Raw genomic sequence first — 23,551 nt, 5'->3', positions numbered from 1 at the left:
GCACATGTGGCACCTGCAATGTAGGGTTCTGGTTCCTAGAGCCATAAACACTTGAGCTATTAGCAAGGTGGATGGCACTCAGGGTCAAACATTTACTAAACTCCAGTAATACTTTTTTTTTTTTTTTGGTACTGGGGATTGAACCCAGGGCCTTGTGCTTATGAGGCAAGCACTCTACCAGCTGAGCTATCTCCCCAGCCCCTCCAGTAATACTTTTAACCTTGATAACTCTTGTAAGAATATATTTCCTTAAAGTGACATTTAGAATATAAATCTGGAGGGAAAAGGTCGGGTAGGGACAATTAACAGATAAGCCACTACTGTAAGCAGACACAGAACCCAGACTGTCAGTAGAGTGTTCCAAGCCTTACCCGCAAGTCAAAAGGAAGCATCACCAACATCCCACTGTGGTCCATGAACACAGCAGCTTCATTGTGCTCATATATTTGTTTATTTCGGGGAAGCAGTAGTGGGGTACACAGCTGAACAGCTCCTAACCAAATTAGAAAAAAATCACTAATTATTGGGTTCTTATTCTCCCTTGGAGGCAACTTAAAATAAACAAAAATCTGACAACTAATTAACTTGCTACTGGGACCATTGAACTCAGTTAGCTTTTCTTCAGTTCTCTAAATTTACAATCGAAGAACTCATCTAGGGTTAAATTTGTTAATTCTGTCATAGTTCTGACTGCACAAGGTAACTGTGTTTTAGGAGCAAGTTTACAATATTCAAATTAGTTTCTCCTTGACAAGCTAAGCTATAAAAATAAGCCTAAATTTATTGATGTTAATTGCTTGTAACTGAATTTTAATACATGGTTGTACCAAAATCCTCTAATAGCACTTATTAATGACAAAGTCTTATAAGAAAAAAAAAAGATTTTTTAAAAAGGACATACCATGTCTTTTAAAGATGCGGATGATGGTTTCACACACATGTTGCTGTATCTTGGCTGTACGGACTGAGAAGTTGCCCTAAAATGGGAACAATTAAAATGTCATCACCAAAGCCTAATTTAAAGAGATGCCCTAGAAACCCTGTCTCAAAAAAAAAAAAAAAAAAAAAAACAGGCTTGGGATGTGGCTCAGTGGTTAAAGTGCCCCTGGGTTTAATCCCTGGTACCAAAAAGAATACTGAGAAACAATAGATAAGCATAAAGACACAAATAAAAAAGTCACCAATATCCCTGCAAATAAGTTTATAATACTGCCAACCAGCAAAAACTGATTCTTAAAATCTATACTGATTGTCCACAAATTTTACCAGTACTTCCTTTATTGATCTTTTAAAATTACATCATGTTAATTATACAGAATATAACCAATACCTGTTATCTACTCGGCTAACCTTATCAAATTTTAACATTTTGCTATATTGACTTTTTTCCTTTTTAAAAATTTTAAAAATTTTGTTCTTTTTAGATATCCATGACAGTAGAGTATATTATGACATAGTATACATACATGGAGTATAACTTATTCTAATTAGGATCCCATTCTTGTGGTTGAACATGATGTGGAGTTACACTGGTCCTGTATTCATATATGAACATAAGAAAGTTGTGTCCTATTAATTCCGTCTTTCCTATTCCCATCCACCTCCCTTACCTTCATTCCCCTTTGTCTAATCCAATGAACTTCTATTCCCCCGCCTTATTATGTATTAGCATCTGTGTATCAGAGAAAACATTCAACCTTAGATTTTTTGGGATTAGCTTATTTCACTTCAGACATTTTAAAGCATAAAGCGTTAAAGACACCCCAAACTAGCAACTCAGCTACACTTCAGCAGTCACCTTGGCAGTTTTAAAAGAAATGTTTTTTTTGTTTTCGTTTTTGTTTTTTTTTTGGTGCTAGGGATTGAACTTAGGGCCTAGCATATAACAAACATACATTCTACCACTGAGCTACACCTAGTCCCTTAAAGGGATTCTTTTTCCTTTCTTTCCTTTCTTCCTTCCTTCCCCCACACCTGACCCATACTTCTTTCTTTTTTGAAGATGGCATCCTGCTATGTTACCCAGGTTGGTTTTGAACTTAAGCAACCCTCCTGCCTCAGTATCCCTAGTAGCTGGGACTATGGGTGTGCACCACTGTACCCAGATCCTTAAAGAGACTCTTAAAGTGCCTCATACCTGGAGTTACCAAGCTAGAGGTGCTGGGGAGCCTGTCATCTTTGCTGACAGAAAACCTCCTAAGTGATCTGGATAGGCAGCTCCACTGGAAGTCACTCTACTACTTTATCTGGATCTGACTGCTTGGATGTTTTTGGCCCAAAGCAGCAGGGCCAGGGAACAGTATGGAAGGGGATGGACCAAGAATTCTTTAAAGTAAGTGATTAACAGTGTGGCTCTTCTTTCCAGAATAATGCATGTTCACACTTTTTGCATGTACAATTTGGGGTTTTTTGGACCTCAGCAAAGAACATGTTTTGGAGGCATTAGAAATAAGAATCTGACTTGATCCTCTGATGGACCAGGTTAAACTCTATGCTGTGTGGCTTAGCTCACCTTCAGTATGTCACTGTCGTAGGTGTAATCAATGGCAGGGGAGATGCGCTGGGAGAAGATCTGAGCCATCATGGTGCGGTAGGCTTTCCCATCCACATTTGCCAGCGTGTGATGCAGTACTTCATGCAGCTCGGATTCCTCCATCTGGGGTGGGGGAAGCAGCTCACTCTTGAGCAGTTCCATGGCTGTGGGCCGTTTTGCTGGATCGTGGTTTAACAGCCAGGAGATAACAGATTTCTATAATGAAATCCAGGAATGCAGCTGAGAGGATGCAGTGGATGATGCTCAGGAATCCTAACAAGCTAATCATCAATTCAGGTCAAAGAAAAGATACCACACTTCTTTCACTGAGTTAGTGCATTTTCTTTTTTTTTTTTTTTTTTTTTTTTTTTTTTTTTTTTTTTTTAGTTAGTGCATTTTAATTGGTTTTTTGAAATCTCTAAATATATCATTTCCCTCCTACACTTTGTTATGGCCACAGAGTTGTGTAACAATTTAATAGTAGTATTTCTTGAAAGGTAGAAGTCTTTTAATATTTCTTGTCACAAACAATAAAAAAAAAACTCAACTCAGCAAACAGAAATAGAACTTAAGTGTTGGAGTTGTGGCTCAGTGGTTAGAGTGCTTGCCTAGCTTATGTGAGGCACTGGGTTTGATCCTCAGCACTGACTAAAAATATATAAATAAAAATAAAGATATTGTGTCCACCTACAACTAAAAAATTTTTTAAAAAGAAGTATAATTTATGTCTTACACACAAAATATTGCAAAGAAGATATAAACATAGAAACCAAATAGCTCTAGATGCCCAATGTTAGTGATATTACAAAGAAACTAGTTGCTAGAATCCTTAAAGCAAATGAAACATCCTGTTTTTATTGTTTCTTCTCCATTTGTATTATTTGTACTGATACCATTTCCTTGAATTCTCTCAATTAATGCTACTTATACTCCCATAGTAGGCAGCCACTTGAAGGAAATCTAAAACTTGGAAAGTTTCCTTAATGATTCTTAATCCTCTTGTTCATAACAAGGATTTATTAAAAAATGTTAGAGGAATATTTGAGATCAAAAAGTATCAATTTTTAGCTGGGTGTAGTGCTACAGGCTTGTAATCCCAGTGGCTTGGGAGGCTGAGGCAGGTGGATTTCGAGTTTAGAGTTAGCCTCAGCAACACAGCAAGGCCCTAAGTAATTTAGTGAGATCCTATCTCTAAATAAAATTAAAAAAGGGCTGGGGATGTGGTTCAGAGGTTAAGTGCCCCTGAGTTCAATCCCTGGTACTTTAAAAAAAAAAAAAAAAGTCTCAATTTTTAGGTGTATTTTATTAAGCATTTTCTTATTATATATCTTTTATAAATTCCCCCCACTCCTGTTTTAGTTTGAATAAAAACACAGATAGCTACTTTTCATGTGATGTAGGAGTTTTATAATATAAAGAAAGGAACTGACACGATTCAACTTTTATGAAAGTTATGTTAAATTAAACTGGTAAAGACAATAATACCTCATTCAGCACAATAGACCCTATTTTACTACTAAGTGTGTGGCAAAAATTATGTAATGCTTAGTCTATCAGCATTTCCTGTGTTCCCTCCTTTCAGATAAAATGCACTGACCATGACATGGAAGGTGGTTTTGTCATTGTTTTAGTACCACTTTTATACATGCCTAACTCAAAGGCACAAGGTAACCTAATACAGAGCTGATTACAGGACAACAATCCTTATTATGAGAAATGGTTTACATGGCTGCTCTCATGTTGGTAGTTTAATAAAGTTCCTGGGCCATGATAGCTGATGTCATGTTAAAGTACTGAAGGAGCTGGATTCAGTGGCACAAGCCTGTAATTACAGCAGCTCAGGAGGCTGAGGCAGGAGGATTGCAAGTTCAAAGCCAGCCTCAGCAACTTAGCGAGGCCCTAAGTAACCCAGTGAGACTCTGTCTCAAAATAAAATATAAAAAAGGGCTGGGGGGCTGGGAATATAGCTCAGCTGGTAGAGGTATTGCCTTTTATGCACGTGGCCCTGGGTTCAATCCTCAGCACCACACACACAAACACACACACACAAAGGGGCTAGGGATATGGCTCAGTGGTAAAGTGTCCCTGGGTTCAATTCCTGTACCAAAGAATAAAAAATTTAAAAAGTCCAGAATAAGACTGATCATGTGTTATGGTTTTGATGTGAGGTATCCCCCAAAAGATTATGTGTGAGACAATGCAAGACAGTTTAGAGGAGACATGATTAGGTTATAGCCTTACCCTAATCGATGAATTAATCTGTGATGGGATTAACTGGTAACTGGTGGCAGGTGGGGTGTGGCTGGAGGAAGTGGTTCACTGGGCCATGGCTGTGCGGTATATATTTTGTGTCAGGAGAGTGAACTCTCTCTCTTCTCTCTGCTTCCTGATCACCATCTGAGCTGTTTCCCTCTGCTACACACTCTGCCATGCTTTTCAGCCTCACCTTCAACCCCCCAAAGTGAAGCCTGCTATCTATGGATGGAGACCTGTGAAACTGTGAGCCCTTGAATAAACTTTTTCTTCTCTACAATTGTTCTGGTTGAGTCCTTTAGACATAGTTGACTAAAATATCATGTCGTAGGGAAAGACTATGAAATAAACATTTAATTATGATACCCAGAAAACAAGGAAGTAACTCAACTCACATAATTACTAACAGTTAATGAAAGAAATAGGAAAAGTGACTCAATGTGTTTTCTAATGGTTCCTCACTAACTAAATAGAGGTGATAGAATGGGTTCCTAAAGCCATAAATAAATGTCATGTTAAACATTACCAAATTATAAAATGTTAGTGTTAATAAAAGTAAAGCATACTGAATCTCTATATTTTATAGATGAGAAAAATTAAAGTCTAGAGAAGAAGCAAGTCTATCCAGACACATAATCAATAAGCAAGAAGTAGCAAATTATTGCAGTATTTTATGTTTTTGTTCTCAATATTCATCATTTAAAGGATTTTGTCTTGACTATAATTGTCAATAAAAGTCGGTTTAAGAGACAAATTTCCATATGACAGAATTAATCACTGAAGTTTCCACCAGGACAACCAACTGGCCCTAAGAAGAAAGGCATATCAGAAGTATAATATATAAATTTACTACTACTCTTTCATATTAGCTGGATGCCAATATTATTCTATGACATGAAATACAAAACACCACACACTCAGATATTTACGCTTTGTGGGAGATATTTATGTTTTGCTTTAAAATTCTGTAAATCAGATTGCCTAGAAAATGCAACTCTTACTTTGGATTGTGCAGAGGGGAGTGAAGGGAGGGGTGGGGCGGTGGTGATGGGAAGGACTATAGAATGAGACAGACGTTATTATCCTATATACATGTATAGAAAAAAAATTTTTTAAATAAAAAAAGAAAGAAAATTCAACCCTTCCCTCACAATCTGTTACTTCACCAACAGAATAAAATTACAGTTTTAAATTGTATTTCTGTCTTGAAGTCCCAAGTTTTATCAAAAACAATGAGCTGTAAAAGCATTTTCTCCACCACTCCCCAATAGCTAAGCTAAGGGTCCAAATAAGCACTTCAAAACCACAATGAATCACACAAAAGAACCCTGTAGTTTGTTAATTTTCTCTGCCAGCCCTTGGCATTTTTACAGTGTATTTCAAACCCAATAACACTGTGAGTGCCTTCATCTTTTGATACTTTCCCCCACGTTGTTCCCAGGACACAAGAGAATGAGTGGCAGAAGATTACTAATTGAAAAAGAAGAAAAACAGTAATTAAAACCCAAGTCTGAAGACAGCAATTAAAGCATCAGAAAATTACCTGCTTTGTATGTTCTCCATCACTGAAGTCTTCTGGAAACTTGGGTGAAGTGGGCTACGAGAATATTATATTCAAATCAGCAAGTGCTTGGCAAACTGCCACAGTGAAAGCATTTATTCACCAGAAGAAAACCAAATAGAGAAATTAAAATCTGCTAACAAGGAAAGACTGAAGAGACACCTTCTTAAAGCTGATGCTTACTTTTTCATGTACATACACATTATCTTTATACAAACTTCACCTAAGTGACAGCCTAAGTTACAGAAAGCACCTCCTCTAAGGACAAAGTATTTAAAGATCTAATGGTTTCAGAGAAAGAAGGAGCAGTTATTAAGCAAGTAGCTGAAACAAAGGCAAACAGCCCCTATCAAATGGCCAACACAAGGTAAGAAAAAAACAATACTAAAACCATTGTGTCCCCAAAAGGACATACCTTTCTGGTATGTAGGACCTCAATTATAGTATTAATTTGATGGTTTAGATATTCTTGAAATGAAGGAACAAACATGAATTTTAAACTGAAGAAAGGTACTTCATCAAGGACATAATTAGCTAAGAGCATTCTGATCAAGGCAAGGTAAGAGTAAGCACTTTATCTACTTCTTCATCACAGCTGTCCATACTGCATTGACAATGCGATAGTGCAACGACTTTCCAAGATATCTAGAAGAGTATTCTCAGTTACAGTATATGGCATTTAATTTAGTGAATATTCTGCTTTGCTTTGCTTGACGAGGGGGAAGGCTCTCCGGGGATCTCTTGCTCATGGATATGTGGATCTAAATTACCATTGCCCAAACCTTACTTTGCACTTTCACTTTAATGCCATTTTCTAAAGGGTACCTTTGACCTCACACACTGTAATGTTAATCCTTTTTAGCTCAGTTGGTAAAAGAGGCAAGGATTAATCTCAAGAAGACAAATGGGAATTTCACTGGGGAAAACAATTCAGTGGCTGATATTTTTCACAGACCATTTTAACTTCTGATTATGATGGTTTTCTTTAGGTCTCACTGTACCAAGTCCACTCAGCATGAATCTTTCTAATCTATAACTAAACGTTCCTTATTCTTATAACCCATTCCCATGCTATAACTGCACTGATATCATACAAAAACTTTTGGATTCTTCTTTTGTTTTAATATTAAATCTCTCAGACTAAGTTTTTAAAAATAACAATAATCTAGCAATTTCTCCAAGATTTCCAAAAACAAGTAACACGAGGGGAAATTTCTCATTATTGGAGACATGTAAGCAGAGCGGATTCTACTTATTAGAAGTACAGAAGACAGATCAACAGACCCTCCTAAGTGCTGACAGTCTTTGGCTATACAAACTGCTATTTTAGCAACTTAAACTGGCAATTTCCCTTGTTTAGAAAACATTTCACTGCAAAGGGAGAACAGGTTAGTTTGGCATGTCTCAGCAAGTAAATCATTACAATTATAGCAGGACGACCTCTTCTATATTATAAATACAAGGAAAATATCCTGCCTCAAATTCTAATCTCCATGCTAAGACTGAGGTTACTAGAAATGTATGCACCAAGCACCCGATACATACATCTCTGAGTTGGTTGAGAACAAAGATCCTTTCTGAGGCTGTCACCATGGGGTGATAGGACATCTCAAAGAAGATAATTCCCAGGCTGAAGAGATCCACTTTCTGAGGGGAAAAAAGAATTGTATTTAGAGATCCTTTACATGAAAGTATAATTTACCAGGGAATTACAGGATCAGACTGTTAGGTGAAATAAAGTTTGCCTAAGTGTAAAACAAGTCACACTGGAGAAATTTGACTATTTTTCTAGACAATTGTAGGTATAAAGACTATTTGATTTACAGTAAAACATTTGGCATAATTTTGCTCAATATTTTCCTTGAAAAATAACTGTGACCAGTTTATCTACACACATAGATAAAACTCCTGGCTAAAGACTGAAAATAATGGCTAAAGGGTAAAGACAACCAAGCCTTTTGTACAAGAATGTGCTTTGGGCTGGGGATATAGCTCAGAACATTTGCCCAACATGCCCCTCGCTCTGGACTCAATCCCCAGCACTGTCACATAAAAAAGAATCTGCTTCATTTAGTATCTTCACTAATCATTTCAAAAGTGAAATATAGACCAAAATCTGCTGCTGATAGTAAAGGTCAGTTATTGACTACAAAGCCATACCAGTGAGGACAGAAGAATGATACAACCAAAAGATCATGTGATTAATCCCAGAAAAATATGAAAGTGCAATTAAAGAGGAAAAATAAATTAAAAGGCAACCTGTATAATGGGAAAAATATTTGCAAACCATACACCTCATAAGAGGCTAATAAGCAAAATATATAAGGAACTCATACAACTCAGCAAAACATGTTTTTTCTGAGTAGAAAACTTTCCAAAAAGATGTACAAATGGCCAACAGATATATGAAAAGACACATATCACCAATCATCACCAGGGAAATAAAAATGAAACATAATGAGGTATCACCTCACACTTGTTAGGATGGCTATTATAAAAAAGTTGAGGGCTAGGATTGTGGTTCAGTGGTAGAGTGCCTGACTGGCATGTGTGAGGCACTGGGTTTGATCCTCAGCACACATATAAATAAGTAAAATAAAGGTATTGTGTCAGTCTACAGCAAAACAAAAGTTGAAAGATAACAAACATGAGGATGTGGAGAAAAGGGAGCCCTTGTGCACTGTTGCTGGGAATGTAAATAGACACAGTTGATATGGAAAACAGGATGGAGGCTCTTCAAAACATTAAAAAGAGAGATTCCATGTGATACAGCAACCCCACTTCTGGTATATATCCAAAGGAAAGAATCTCACTATCTAAGAGATATCTGCATGCTTATGTTCACTGCAACATTATTCATTATAGTCAAGTTAGTATCATTGTGCCAGTGAGCAGATGAATGGAAAAAGAAAATGTGCTCTCTCCACACACAGAGAAATAATGGAATATTATATAGCATTGAAAAAGAAGGCAATCCTGTCATTTGTGATAACAGGATGAACCTGTAAAATAAGCCAAAAAAACAGAAAGATAAATACGGAAAGATCTCATTTATATAAGGACAATGCATACAAAAATCCAACTCACAGTAACAAGGTACAATGGTGGTTTACCACTGGTTGTGGATTGAGGGGGAAAAAGGAGATGTTGATTAAAGGGTACAAGTTTTCAGTTATAAGATGAATAAGTTCTTATAATGGGCTCTAACATACAGCATGGTGACTACAATGTATTGTATTTTTGAAATTTGCTAAGAGAGTAGATCTCAAGTGTTTGTGACACTGCCCCACGAAAAAATGGTAACTAGGTGAGGAGATGGATGTTTAGCTTGATTGTAATAATTTCACAAAGTATGTGAATATTGAAAGATCACACTGCATACTTCAAATATATATAATTTTTATTTGTCACTCATACCTTAAAAAATTGGGAAACAACAACAACATAAACAACAAAAGGCCTGAGAAAGAAAACAGAATAAACCCAAAGAAACTAAAAGAATAAATTCCAGATAATTGTTAAATAACGAATAAGTAAAGACAAAAAACAAATGGCAATAATAAAAAGGAAAAAAAAAAAAAAAAAAAAGGAAAGGGCAAGTCAGTGTATTGAAAATCCATACAGGGCCTCAAGGGGCACCCGAGTGGGATGGCATGTGCCCAAGGAAGCCGGCTTCAATCGGCCTGCAAAGACTGCTCCTTGTGAAGTGCCAGGAGGACAGAGCCCACTCTCAAGGAATACTCTTAAATGAATGTGGATTCAAAGAGGAGTAGAAGGCCAAGCAGGATGGCACTCACTTCTAATCTCAGCGACTTAGGAGGCTGAGGATTTCTAGTTTGAGGTTAGCCTTAACTCCTTACTGAGACCCTGTCTCAAATAAAAGAATAACAAGAGCTGGAGACGTGGGCTCAGTGGTTAAGAACCTCTGGGATCAATCGCCAGTACCAAAAGAGGGGAAGAAAAGAAAAAGAGTAGGAGGACCTCTTGACTTATCCCTAGTCACCTTCAAAGTCTTAAAAACAAATATCCATTTGTTATTTCCTACATGTCTGGCTATAGAATGCCAAGGGTATACAGCAATCTCCCTTAATCCCACTTTTTGTTTTTAAATATACATATATGTACACTCTATGGAACGAAGAACATTCTGTTTTTTTTTTAAATTCATTTAATAGAGTAAGAATATTTTTTAATACTATTATCATTTTTCTAAAATTGGTTTCTGAAACATGTTGCTAATGACAGGTAGTATTCAATTACATGAAGTCTTACAGTTAATGAAATAGATCCCCATTTTCAGACACTGTTATTTTTTACTATATGAAACAACATTGCTGTCAGCATAAAACCCAGGATTGAATTTCCAATGCAAGGCTGATAATCCACTTTGATGTACACTGCCTGCCTGATGTATTTTTGGAATGTAGCTTTACACTCTAGCCCTGGGTGATCTCCTTTAGTCTCATGGCTTTAAATCCCATCTATGTACTGACAACTTTCAGATTTATACCTCTGGTTTTGATCTTCTCTCTGAACTTAAGTCTTGGGTGTCTAACAACCTCTGGCCATCTTAATTGGATTCCTCATCAGGCATTTCTAACTTACACACCTCATACTGAATTTTTCTGCCACCTTCTTCCCCTTCCCTACCTCTTTCCCCATGTTTCCTCATGTTAGTCAACTACCCTTCCATCCAGGTTCTCCAGGCAGAAATCTGAACCTCAACTTTTCCCCCTTTCTTTCCCTCTTCTAACATCTAATCCATCATCAAAATCTCTCAAAATCTCTCATTTCTTCTGCTCTCACTTCAATGCCAGTCACCAGCCCTCCCCTTGGAGTACAGCTGGAGTGAACTCTCTGCTCAAGATTCTTCAATGGCTTCCTGTGCACTTCAAATAAACTAAATGATCCTAAATGTCATTCTCTTAGGGAGGTCTTCCCTGGTCAGTTTATTTAGAGAAAATGCTCTCCCTAAAGACAAGATATTGTCTTGTAACTTGACTCCATTTTTTCTCTTAGCCCTTATTACAATTCGTGATTCTTTCTTTCTTTCTCTCTCTCTTTTTTTTTTACATGTTTATTGTCTGTTTCAGTCACCACTGGATATGGCCCCACCCTGAGGGCTGGGGCCATAGCTGTCTTATTCACTTGACTGCCTTGACCCCTATGTTCTTAGGACCTTGCCCAGGACAGGAGTTAGTTCACATTTTCTTTGGATGGATGGATGGACTACAAGCTCCCGGCATCAACAGTGATTGTTCTGGTTTCTGCCCTCAGGCACCATGTGTCTTGCCTAGAGCATGAATTTGCTCCTATTTCAGCTGGTAACTAATGCTGTGATTCTGATGTTCTTACTATTATTTCACTCCTGAGACTTTTCCCTTTCCTAAAAGTTCTGTACCTGGTTGTATGCAGACTTGGTGCTTCCTTGGACCTCTGGGCTTACGTATAGAGCAGTGCCAACCATCCCAGTCAAATGGCCTGTGTGGAGGAAACCAGAGGGAAAGCTTTCCAGTATTAGAACTTAAAGATGAAACAAATTATTAAAAAAAAAAAAAAAAAAAGGAAAGAAAGAAAAAAGAAAAGAATATTTCTTATGAATGGGGCCTGATCTGATAACTGTCTGCAGTACTTAAGGAAAAAGCAGTGGAACTGCATCATACAATAACCATAGTCACATATGGTCAAACACCCTGTCCCGCACAAAGCAGTCTGTTGCCAAGGGGAGACAGGGCCACAGAGAAGACCCCAGACCAACCAGGCCTTGGAGAACTTCACATGACCACTAGTGTTGGACAGAGAAGAGCTGTTTGCATGTGGGAGCCAATTATTCTATTAGCTGAAGCCCTTAGGGCTCTGAAGAACAATTAACACAGCGAAAAGGAAAAAAAAAAATTAAGGCATTTTCATAATTTTGTTAATTTAGTGAGTAATTAAAATTTGCTTTAGAATAAAGTCTCTACAAGTAAAAACATGTTTCTGGTTAAGAAATTTTGTGATCTGCTTTCAAATACACAAATAAAAATAGTCTTCTGGATTTACCTGAAGGGTCTGATTTTATCAATTGATCTCCTGCCTGATCATCTTGTTTCCCATCAGCCTAAAAATAGAAGTAAGCCGATTAGCAAATTCAAATGCTATAGCAATAGGAATGGCTTGTCCATTTCTAAATGAAGATACACTGAAAAATATTACATGAAAATCAGAATAATTACAATAATGCTTTTTGTTTTAGTTATTTACTAGGAAGAGTAAGAGTGTATTAAAAACAACAAGTTGGGTGAGGAGGTGCATGCCTGTAATCCCAGCTACTCAGGATGCTGATGCAGGAGATGGAAAGTTCCAGGCCAGCCTCAGCAACTTAATGAGACCCTATCTCAAAACAAAAGACAAAAAGGGCCTGGGATATAGCTCCGTGGCAGAGCCCCTGGGCTCAATGCCCAGTACTACAAAACAAAACACCTACTTTTTAATTTTCTCACTGCTACTCTGCTACTACTTTTTCAGGATCAGTTGAGGCAGGTCACTAAATCTGTTTCACTGTCACTCACTGCTGACATGTCCTAAGTGGCCTCACCTTCTTCTACATCTTTCTGAAGGGCTGTGTCATGCAATCACTACTGTTACAACATCACTCCACTGATTCCTATAACAAGGACCACCATCAATAACAGCCCCTTCACCATTTGTAGTGCCAGACCCTGTTCCAGGTGCTTTACCTACCTTCTGATTTTATTTTGCTGAAAATACTTTGAGGCAGGAACTAGTGTTAGGTGCACTATACAGAAGAGGTTCTGAGAGACTTTCTAATTTGCCCAAGGTTGTACCACAAAGCAGTGGCAATAATATGGTTCTAGTCCAGGCCAGTGAGACTGCAGAGCCTCTGCTCATCTACCTCCCTACACCTCCAGACACAGAGGTATATTCTCTAGTTTAGGATCAAGATCCCATCGTTTGCCCCTCCTTGGCCTTAGCATTTTTCAACACCTGCCCTTCCCTGTTCTACTGTCCTTCTTTCTCCTTTCCCTTCCCTCTTCTTCTTTTTGCAGTACAGGGGATTGAACTCAGGCTTTCTGCATGCTAGGCACATGTTCTATCACTGAGATATATCCTAGTCCTTCCTATTTTTTATTTTGGGACAAGGTCTCCCTGAGTTGTTCATGCTGGCCTGGAACTTTCAATCTTTCTGCCTCAACATCCTGAGTCACTGGGATTATAGGTATGTGCCACTGCACCTGGCCCTCTCCATTTCTTCTAACCTTACTTTCTTATTTAGCCCCTATGACTGTTTTTACCATCAATCCAAATTCTATTTTTTTCTCTGACTACCATTGGAATGAACTGCATTTTTAAAGATCTTGGTTCTTCTAATGTTTGGCTATGATGTAGCCCCCAAAAGCTCCTATATTAATGCAGGAGGCAAAATGATTAATTATAAGAACCGTAACTCAGTCAGTGGATTAATCCATTTCATGGATTAATAATTTGAATGGACTAATTGTGGGCAGGTAGGGTGTGGCTGGAGGAAGTAGGTAACTGGGGGATATGACTTTGGGTTATAATTTGTCCCTGGTGTCTTGCTTGCTCTTTCCACTCCCTATTTGTCATGGGCTGAGCAGCATTCCTCCACTATGTCCTTCTGCCAGGTTCTTCTGTCTAACTTCAGGTCCAGAGCAATTGAATCCAGTCAACCATGAACTGAACCTCTGAAACCATAGTGCAAAAAAACTTTTCCTCCTGTAAGTAGTTTTTGTCAGTTATTTTGGTCACAGTGATGAAAAGGTAACTAATCTTTTGGGGTAAGATAGCCCAATACCTCTGGCTAATGTTAAGTAAACCTCTGGCACTGAAGGCCAGAGAACCTTTAAGCATTCTCTTCTACTCTGTACGGCACCTTACAGTTTGAGCCAATCAGAACATGTGGTCTTCAAACAATCACATCTGCTCACCCATAGCTTTGGCTTATGATAAAATACCCTACCCTGGTGTCACTAGGGCCTGCCTTCAACATGGACTCCCACATATACTCCGGGCCCATCTGAAATGTCACCTTGTTGTTATACAGTCTTGGGGGGAGGTGGTTACAGGGTCTTACTAGGTTGCCCAGGCTAGTCTTGTACTCCTGAGCTCAAGCAATCCTCTCACCTTAGCCACCCAAGCAGTTGGGACTACAGGCACACACTATTGCATGCTACCTAAACAGACTTTCTTTTCCACTGAGCCACATCCCCAGTCCTATTTTGTATTTTATTTAAAGGGAGAGTCTCACTGAGTTGCTTAGTGCCTTGCTTTTTCTGAGGCTGGCTTTGAACTCAGCCTCCCAAGCCACTGGGATTACAGGTGAGCGCCACCACACCCGGCTGACAGTCTTTCCTGATTCTCACAATTCTGTTAATTTTCTCCTATCTTTGACTCATATCTCTACTTCTCTCATCTCACATTAATTAGTTTTGTATTTTAAGTCACTACGATGTAATGAAGAACAGATACCTTTTGAGTTACATGTTGTTTAGGACTGGGTTATCCCAGTGTTTAATGTTTTTGAGCCTCATTTTCCCAAACTAAAGTATAAAACATCCTGCTGGGTGCCTGACATGGCAGACCAAAATACCAAATTATTTCATAAAGTACTGTATGCCTTTAACCTAAATATAATTCACAAGCCAATAATTTTGTGTCCTTCAAGTAAAAGGCACTTATTAAAACATATTCACAATTATCCCTTCCGACTTGCCAAATTCCTGAGGGTTGCATGCAGGGTTCAGGCAACTTGTTATCCTCTTATATTTTTCAGGATTATCAAGGCACTTGGGTCTACTTTCAGGTACAGTCTAATTTTTAAAATACTCACAGCAAAGGCTAGATGATCTGTTGCCAAGCCAAAATCACCTATTTTTACATGGTCATCAGAATCCAAAAATATGTTGACAGGCTTCAAATCCCGGTGAATCATTCCCTGTTGGAAGAAAGTGAAGAATCTAATGGTTGCTTCCCATGCACAGTTTATAGTTATACCTGTTTCCTAATCTGAAAGGCCAGCCTAGTTTGCAAACTGGGTGAGGTCTTCTCCCAAACCACTCTGGTCCAGGAATCTGGTCTCTGGAATGTCTCTCAATTGTCTGGTAACCTCTCTACAATCTCTCTTTCACCTGTGGTGAAATTAAAATGGCTCCCTGTGGCACCCAAGGTTCCTTCCACTGGGTTCATCAAATTATCTTTCCCTCTGCTGCATCCCAAAACCCTGATTCTGGTCAGGAAGACACAGCACTTTCATTTCTTTCCAATTCCTTTCTTTGTACTACTTCCCCTGCCTAGAACATTATTGCTTTTCTCCACTCATTCAAATTTTTTCAATTTGTTCCAAGTAGTTATACATGACAGAATGCACTTTGATACATCATACATAGAATAATTTTTCATTCTTCTGGTTGTACATGATGTAGAATCCCACTGGTTTTAGTTATATATGCATGCAGAGTAATGTCTGATTCTATCCTTTCTAATCCCATACCCACTTCCTTCACTCCCCTCTACCTAAAGAAACTCTGTTCTTCCCTAGCCACCCTCCTCCTTATTGTAAATTAGCATCTGCATATCAGAGAAAATATTCAGCCTTTGGTTTTTTGGGATTGGTTTATTTCACTTAGCATGATATTCTCCAGCTCTATCCACTTCCTGGAAAATACCATAATTTTGAATTTTACCAACACTTACAAGTGCCAATTCATTCATGAACCTTCCCTGGTAATTCAGAAATTCTAACAATTCACTTTGCATCCCCAGTACACACAGTAGATACTCGGTGATTATGTTAAATGAATCCTGCTTTCTGTTGTTCCTAATGGTTTATCATAATACTTATTGTTTCATGTTTTATAATACAAAAAATAATTAAATAAAATACTTTATTGTATGAGCTCTTTTACTACTACATGAAGATGAATTCTGACTTTTTCCAAAAACAAGAAGTCCCTCTCAATCATGGGGTTTGTCACATACTAGTGCCTCTGTATGTCTAGGTGTGGCACAGTGTTAGATGCCCAGCAAATGGTCAATAAACACTGAGCAATCAGAGGGAGAGGAAGTAAGCACATGGGCATAGTTCTAGCATCCCCCAGGTGGTACCACAGGAATAGAGTTCTAATGGCCTTCATTAGAACTCATTTTTATTCCCAACCTTACAAATTTCTGCTTCCAACAAATTATTTATAAGTCAGATGTATAAATTATAGCCCTGGCTTCTTGGTATAAATACAGCATAGTATAAACATTTTGAGGTTCATGAAAATTGAGGCAAAGGAAAAAATTAATATTTACACTACCTAATGCATTAGACAATCTCATTTTAAAAAATGTAAGCAGTTTTTCAGTCTGAAGCAAGGCTCCTTAGCATTTACATCATAATAGCAATTTCTAGCTTTAGAATGACAAAAATGTCATACACATAGCAAGCTAAGCAACTAAGAGAGTCTTATTCCTCTCCTTGCTGGATGACTTTCTAGTTTTCCTTTATTCCCAGGGAAGGCAAGACTAATTGTTAGAATCAAATCTTGGTACATATTAACCACACTCATATTTTATTCTAAACCACTCAAGAAAACATCTTCAATATTCCATACGTGATCAAATATTTTTTCCTCATCCAGGAGTTGGCAAACTTTCTGAAAAGGACCAGATAGTCAATTTTAGGTATTTCAAACTATACAATCTTTGTTGTAATTACTCAAATCTGCTGTTATAGCAAAACAGTCACAGGCAATATGTAAACAAATGAGCCTGGCTTTGTTCCAATGAAACTTCACTGACGGACAACAAAATTTGAATTTTATGTTATGAAATATTATTCTCCTTTTGATTTTTAATAACCACTCAAAGATATAAAAGCCAGTTTTAGGTTATAGGACAATGAAAAACAGGTGTTAAGTGAATCATAGTTTGCTGATCCCTATCCTAACCTTCAATGTTTTCTTCGAACTTCGATATCTGGTACTGTTTTCTTATCTTTGTCCTATTACCTACAAAACAGATTTCAATATACTCACAGTTTTTTTATATTTTTCTCCATTTTCACATTTGAATTTTTTTATTTAGTCATAAATTTATGTAAACCTAAGTTTTGGATTCAGAATGTTGTAAAGTTTACTTTCTCATGGATGTAAGCCAATCCATCCAGAATCTCTCGAAAAAGTCTCCAGAGTCTGATGGTGTCTCTGTACAACCCCTGGTCAATGGTGTCACGTAAAGTACTCTTTTCACAGTATTCCATCTATAGAAAAGAACAAACCGGGAAGAACTTGGTTACAAAGTATAAATTAAGGAGGTTAATTGCAATTAATATAATCATTCACTTAAAAATTTATAATATGGATTCTAAACAGTGATGGGAAAGACTTGATTTTTTTACACTGAAAAAAGAAACCAAAAGTATTTTTTAAAAATACTTTGGAGGAGTAGAGATGTAGCTCAGTCGTAGAGTGTATTTTTAGTAGACACTAGGTCCTGGGTTCCATCTCCGGCATACACACAAAAAGCAAGCAAATGAACAAAAAACAACATTGGGAGCAAATATGCATAATCTTAGCACCCCCCAAATTTTATTTATTTATTTATTTTTGCTGTGCTGAGGAGTAAACACAGAAGTAATTAAATGCTTACCACTAAAACTAATGCATGTGCTAGGCGAGTGCTCTACTACTAAGCTTACACTCCTAGTTCCCATATTTATTTGTTATATAATTGGTTATTTTAAAAAAAAATTACTTGCTTAAATTCTTATCACAAATAATATGAAAGTTGATTCTGCAGTAAAATTTTATTTATTGTGTTATAAGACTGCAGACTCAAATTTCCAAGACAGGCTAATTAACCTAATAATGTCATTAGTTTTTATTTGTACATTATAACCTTCAAGTAAAGAGCAAAACATTATAAATGTCACAGAATATTATTCTCCTTTTGATTTTTTAAAACAACCACTCAGAAATGTAAAAGCCATTCTCAGCTTACAGGCCAAACAAAAACAGGCATAAGTTGGATTTGACTTGTGGGTCATAGGGACTTCACCTGGATATACAGGTAGTGCACAGCCTCAGTCGTCACCGATCGCTCACTTTCATGGCAACTGTTATTTTCATTTTGGTCCTCATCCTAAATCACGAGAAACACATGAGAACTTAAACTGGGGGCTGAAATTAAACAGGACAGTCACCATCATCAAATACCTCTTCCCTCCCGCCAAGCCATCCTGCTGCCCTAGGTGGACATCAGAGAGCAGAACTCAACCAATGCCCTGTAGAAGCTTACTGTAATTTTAAGGAAAGTTTGCTATAACCAGGTCTGTTGCTACACAGAATGACAATGGGGAAAATGGAAACCAGTAGGTTTTAAAGTTGCGCAATCCACAGAAAGATTCCTCGTCAAATCAATTTTTTAATTCTTTATTATTGATGCCCTATGGATAAGAAGGGCAGAATGTATATATGCTTTTATTTTAGGGTTTCAGTGCTAATGGAATGCCCTCCTTTGGTGGGAATTAGCTAAAGCAATTTAAATGTGAGCAGACTATTAAAGAGCATACTGCCCTCTGGCCTATGCCCTCAAAGACAAGTACTCAGCTGCTGCTTATAACAAATGATCTTGTTTTGTCTCCACAGGGCCAACCTACAGCTAATTTTCTTTCTAATACATGATACCTTTTTTAAAAAAAATATTTTTCTTCTCACAGATGTATTATTTTAAATACTTTTAACCCTAAGTATGAAAAAGGCATTAGTTACGATCTGACCATTTGATTATATTTTTTATAAGGAAGGACTTTTCAATATATTTTTCATTTTTTAAGGGAATTAAAAAAGAGCTCTGCTTGCTTTGGAAATAATCACGTTCCACTCTTGAATCATTACTATACTCTGGGGATTAGTTATAGAAGATTATTAATCTCTTGGCAGCTCTTACCCATAAATTAGATTGCTCAAGGGGTATTGCCCTTAATCAAGAAAAATCAGGATCATAAATTTGGTGTCCCCCTGAGTTTGTGCTAAGAGATGAGATGACTCAGGATGTGATGAGAGGGGCCTTGAGCCAGCTGACTTCTGGGAAGGGAAGGAGGGGAGGTCAGGGCAGGAGTCCTGGGGATCAAGTTCAATCATGTGGCCAATGATTTAGTCAATTCTACCTACATAATGAAGTTCCAATAAGATATCTTAAGACATGGAGGCTCAGTGGGGCTTCCAGGTTGAGCACATGGCTGGGCTGAGAGGATGAGGGGCCCCGATTACATGAGGACATGGCAGGGAAGCTTTGCATTTGAGATGCTTCTAGACTTTGCTCTATATGTCTGATTCTGATTTGTGTCTTTTATAATAAAATTGTAATAATAAATGTATGCAGAAATTTGGTGTCCCCATAATAATTAAATGTATACCACTAAACCCAAACAACTTTGCTTTACAGTAGTTTAGACTGTTTATGCTATTATCCTGGTTAAATATATAGTTAATAAATTTAAACTGAGAGGAACTTAAGGTGATTTTACTTGATAAGGGAAGTACTTACAAAAAAAACACTAGCTAATGCATTCAAACAACCTCCAAGTCAATTTAACTGCTTATCTAACAGTTCACATGTATACTTTTCTTTATCCGCTGTGAATGCACTCTTATAACTGCTGGCAATTATGTTTTTATTCCTGGTAATAAAGTATCACATTCAACACCTAGGTGCAGAATGTTTCTCTACAGCAACAAGCTGATAGCCCTAGCAGTTGGAAAGCTTGACCCTGTGTCTCGGGCAACAGCATGGAGGGCTCTGCTGGCCAGGGCAGAGGAAGATACAGAATTGGGTGGGGTCCAAGGCCCACAGCAATGTTTCTCAAATTTTTTAAAACCATAAGCCACATCAAGAAATATATTTTACATCACACCCAGTACACATACTTATGAGAGACAAGTTTCAGGAATGAAGTTTACTTTTACTTGAAGCGCACAGCTTGGTATTCTCTACTTCTATGCAGCATTAAAAATAAGTTGAGGGCTGGGGTTGTGGCTCAGTGGTAGAGTGCTTGCCTAGTATGTGGGAGGCACCAGTTCAAGCCTCAGCACCACATAAAAATAAATACAATAAAGGTATTGCATCCCTCTACAACTAAAAAAAAAAAAAAGTCTGGTTATAACATTATAAATTGATAGTATAACTCATTATAGGGTCATTACAGACTTATAACTAGAAAACATTATATGAAAATAAGAAATTAAGAGTAATTGATGTGGAAGAGATCAAGGTAACTCCATGATGAGACTGTTTAATTAATTTATATTCAATCCTCAGCCCCAACCATATAAAATTTTCTCACATCCTCTAGGAAACTTTAAAAAAAAATTTTTTTTTTAAATTAGAGCTTTATGGTTATACACAGTAGTTGTGTTCATCCTGACAAGCTCACATACATAGGGAACTTATAATCACACAAAAAATTAGTGTCTCGATTTACTTCTCATTACCAAAAGTCAGTATGCTTTATTATATAAATATAGACCCATAAAAAACACAAGTAAGCTGGGTGCAGTGGTGCATGCCTGTAATCCAGCAGCTTTGGAGGCTGAGGCAGGAGGATTGAGAGTTCAAAACCAGCCTCAGCAATGGTGAGGCACTAAGCAACTCAGTGAGACCCTGTCTTTAAATAAAATACAAAATAGGGCTGGAGATGTAGCTCAGTGGGTTGAGTGCCCCTGAGTTCAATCCTAGTACAAAAAATAAAACAAACAAACAAAAACCCCCAAAAAACCCACAAGTAAAATATATTTGTATGAAAAAGTTTTAAATTTGGTATTTACATAGCAGATCAAGGCTTTAATATTTTATCTGAGGTTTATAACATCAGATGGTAGTTTCCTTACACACCCACTCTGATGAATAAAATGGTACACTATTTATATATTTACCTGATTCTGACTTTTACTGTTCTCATCTTCATGGTCAAAGATGATATCACTTTCAGAATCTGAAGCAGGTCTTAAAAAGAGAAACAGAGAAATGCTAAAGAAATAAAAATCCCTGTAATGATTCTAAAAATTGACTTCTTGCTAATTAACAGAAAGCAAAAGAGAATAGAGACACTATACTATGACTCCATGCCGTTATTCTGTACATACCACCATGCTGATTTGCACTTCCCTATTATGTGAAACATATAACTCCCTAAAATTAGCTAAATTAAGTTTCCTAAAACAAATGCCATAGCTAAGAGTTATGATAAATTGTATCTAAGTGGATACAATGAAATAAAACCATGAAGGTTAAAAAAAACAAAACAAAAAAAAAAACCCATGAAGGTCAATGACTAGTATTCTGAGATGCATAAAGTTTAGTTTAGGATTGTAATTATTCATTTGGTACATTTTGGGGAACTTCAATTTGTACTATATCAAGACTTCAAATTAGTTCTTTGTATGTGTTACTGTAGATTGAACCCAGGACCTCCCTATACCAGGCAGGTTCTTTACCACTGAGCTTCATCCTCAGCCCTTTTTATTTTTATTTGTGAGAAAAGGTCTGGCTAAATTGCTCAGGCTGGCCTGGAATTTGTGATCCTCCTGTCTCATCTACCTGAATAGCTGGGATTACAGGCCTGCACCACTATGCCCATTCCAAATTCTTTTTTTTCCAAATTAGTTCTTAAATGTTCCATAGAGTTGGAAGTCTGTTTAAAGGAATGCCCTATAAGAAATTCTCTTAAACGTTTTAAGTGTTCCAAGTAATTTCTGTTTTCCTTTCTCTAGGGCTTGGATTTTGGAGATCTTTTTAATATAGTGGGAAAAATCCCTTTGGAATGCATTTGGCTTACTGGGTTTGTTTCTTAACATTGTCAATACTCCAGATTTCTAAATTATTGCCCTTTCCCCTGGCATGGGCTTGGTGGGGATTAATGACTGGGGGAACATCCACTGCTGCCTGGCTGGTACCCACACCTGTGCAGTGGAAGCCCTGTGACCCTTACAGAAAGGACTGTGAGAAGACACCATCATGTTCGTCCTCATCGTCATCTTCATCACTGCTGGAGCCCGGGCCAGCTACTGGGAAGCGGGCGTTGGATGAGCGCTCGGCTGATGTGCTCCACTCCACTGAGCTGCTGAGAATGGGCGGTGGTGCGGCAGCCTCCACGCTGTCCAGCTCATCAGTGTCACTTGCTGGCTGCCCACGTGCAGCTTGTCCATCCTGGGCCAGAGGTCTCGAATCTGGAGGTGGTGTCCCTGGGCCCACTGGTCGCTCATGTCGCTCAATCCAGGCATTGTAGTAGCGCACAATGTTCTCATGGTGCAGGCGTGACAGCAGTGTCACCTCACCCTTGATCCTGCGGAAGTGCCTGCTGGCTGGGTTGATGGGGATGCGCTTCACTGCATAGCAGCAGCCATCCAGTTTGTTCTGGACCTACCATGTGCAAGGGGAAGAGACCCCGGTAAGGTCAGCCCATAACCTTGCACAATCGGGCATTTACCTGGCACGGCCCCATTCCCTCCTGAGGAAAAAATGGAGTTCTGAGAACCAGTAGCTACAATCAAGAACCATAAGGTTGAAACTCTTACACTGCAGAAAGTTTTTACACCAGAATTTAGTAACATCTTAAAGAGATCAGAAAGTGCCAAGTATGCTAAAAGACCCTGGGGAAAACAAAACCTCCATTTGAATCATTAATTTTACTGAAAATTAGTTCCCTATTTTTCCAATGTCTTATCTACTATCTAAATTTCTAAAGAATTTTTGGTTTTAAAATAAAAATTATTTTCTAAAGCCAGTATAAGTTCAGATGATGATTTTAGTTTCTGCACTTTTTACACTTAAGAGTCACTAAATACCAAGTAAACTCCAGAAATTTTAACAGACTGAAAAGCAAATGGCTAATTCTTAGCTTTAGAAAGCTGTGTCAATTTGGGAAAATTATTTAATTTCCTTAAGACTCAATTATCTTACTTACAAAATAGTATTTTGGTTATCAGGAAGTACCAGTACTGCCTAGGAAAAAGAGGTTAGGTGTTAACAATTTTGATTTGAGGTGTCCCTCCAAAAGGCTTATGTGACAATGCAGGAATGAACAGAGGTGAAAGGATCAGATTATGAGTTATAACCTAATTAGTGGATTAATCTATTTGACAGATTAATGATTCCAAAGGACCGCTGTACTGAGTAACAACTATAGGCAGGTAGGGTGT

At 37.7% G+C, this 23,551-nt stretch overlaps 1 protein-coding gene across 2 annotated transcripts in view; it reads right to left on the bottom strand.

Annotated features, from left to right (window-relative positions):
* Window positions 1-23,551, bottom strand: part of EIF2AK4 (eukaryotic translation initiation factor 2 alpha kinase 4) — a 97,976-nt gene that overhangs the window by 28,885 nt on the left and 45,540 nt on the right. For both annotated transcript variants that reach the window (XM_079125947.1, XM_079125948.1), the window contains exons 12-23: window positions 22,342-22,772; window positions 21,287-21,356; window positions 18,411-18,494; window positions 17,491-17,613; window positions 15,199-15,303; window positions 12,390-12,447; window positions 11,749-11,828; window positions 7,893-7,994; window positions 6,330-6,383; window positions 2,513-2,749; window positions 902-977; window positions 372-493 (exon numbers count right to left, since the gene is read on the bottom strand). In XM_079125947.1, the coding sequence (XP_078982073.1) occupies window positions 372-493; window positions 902-977; window positions 2,513-2,749; window positions 6,330-6,383; window positions 7,893-7,994; window positions 11,749-11,828; window positions 12,390-12,447; window positions 15,199-15,303; window positions 17,491-17,613; window positions 18,411-18,494; window positions 21,287-21,356; window positions 22,342-22,772 (1,542 nt within the window). The remainder of the gene's footprint in view (window positions 1-371; window positions 494-901; window positions 978-2,512; window positions 2,750-6,329; window positions 6,384-7,892; window positions 7,995-11,748; window positions 11,829-12,389; window positions 12,448-15,198; window positions 15,304-17,490; window positions 17,614-18,410; window positions 18,495-21,286; window positions 21,357-22,341; window positions 22,773-23,551) is intronic.

The sequence above is a fragment of the Sciurus vulgaris genome, assembly GCF_902686455.1.
Source record: "Sciurus vulgaris genome assembly, chromosome: 2".
In the NCBI taxonomy this organism is placed as follows: Eukaryota; Metazoa; Chordata; class Mammalia; order Rodentia; family Sciuridae; genus Sciurus; species Sciurus vulgaris.
The sequence above is the reverse complement of the archived record's forward strand: the minus strand, read 5'-3'. Positions and strand labels throughout refer to the sequence as shown.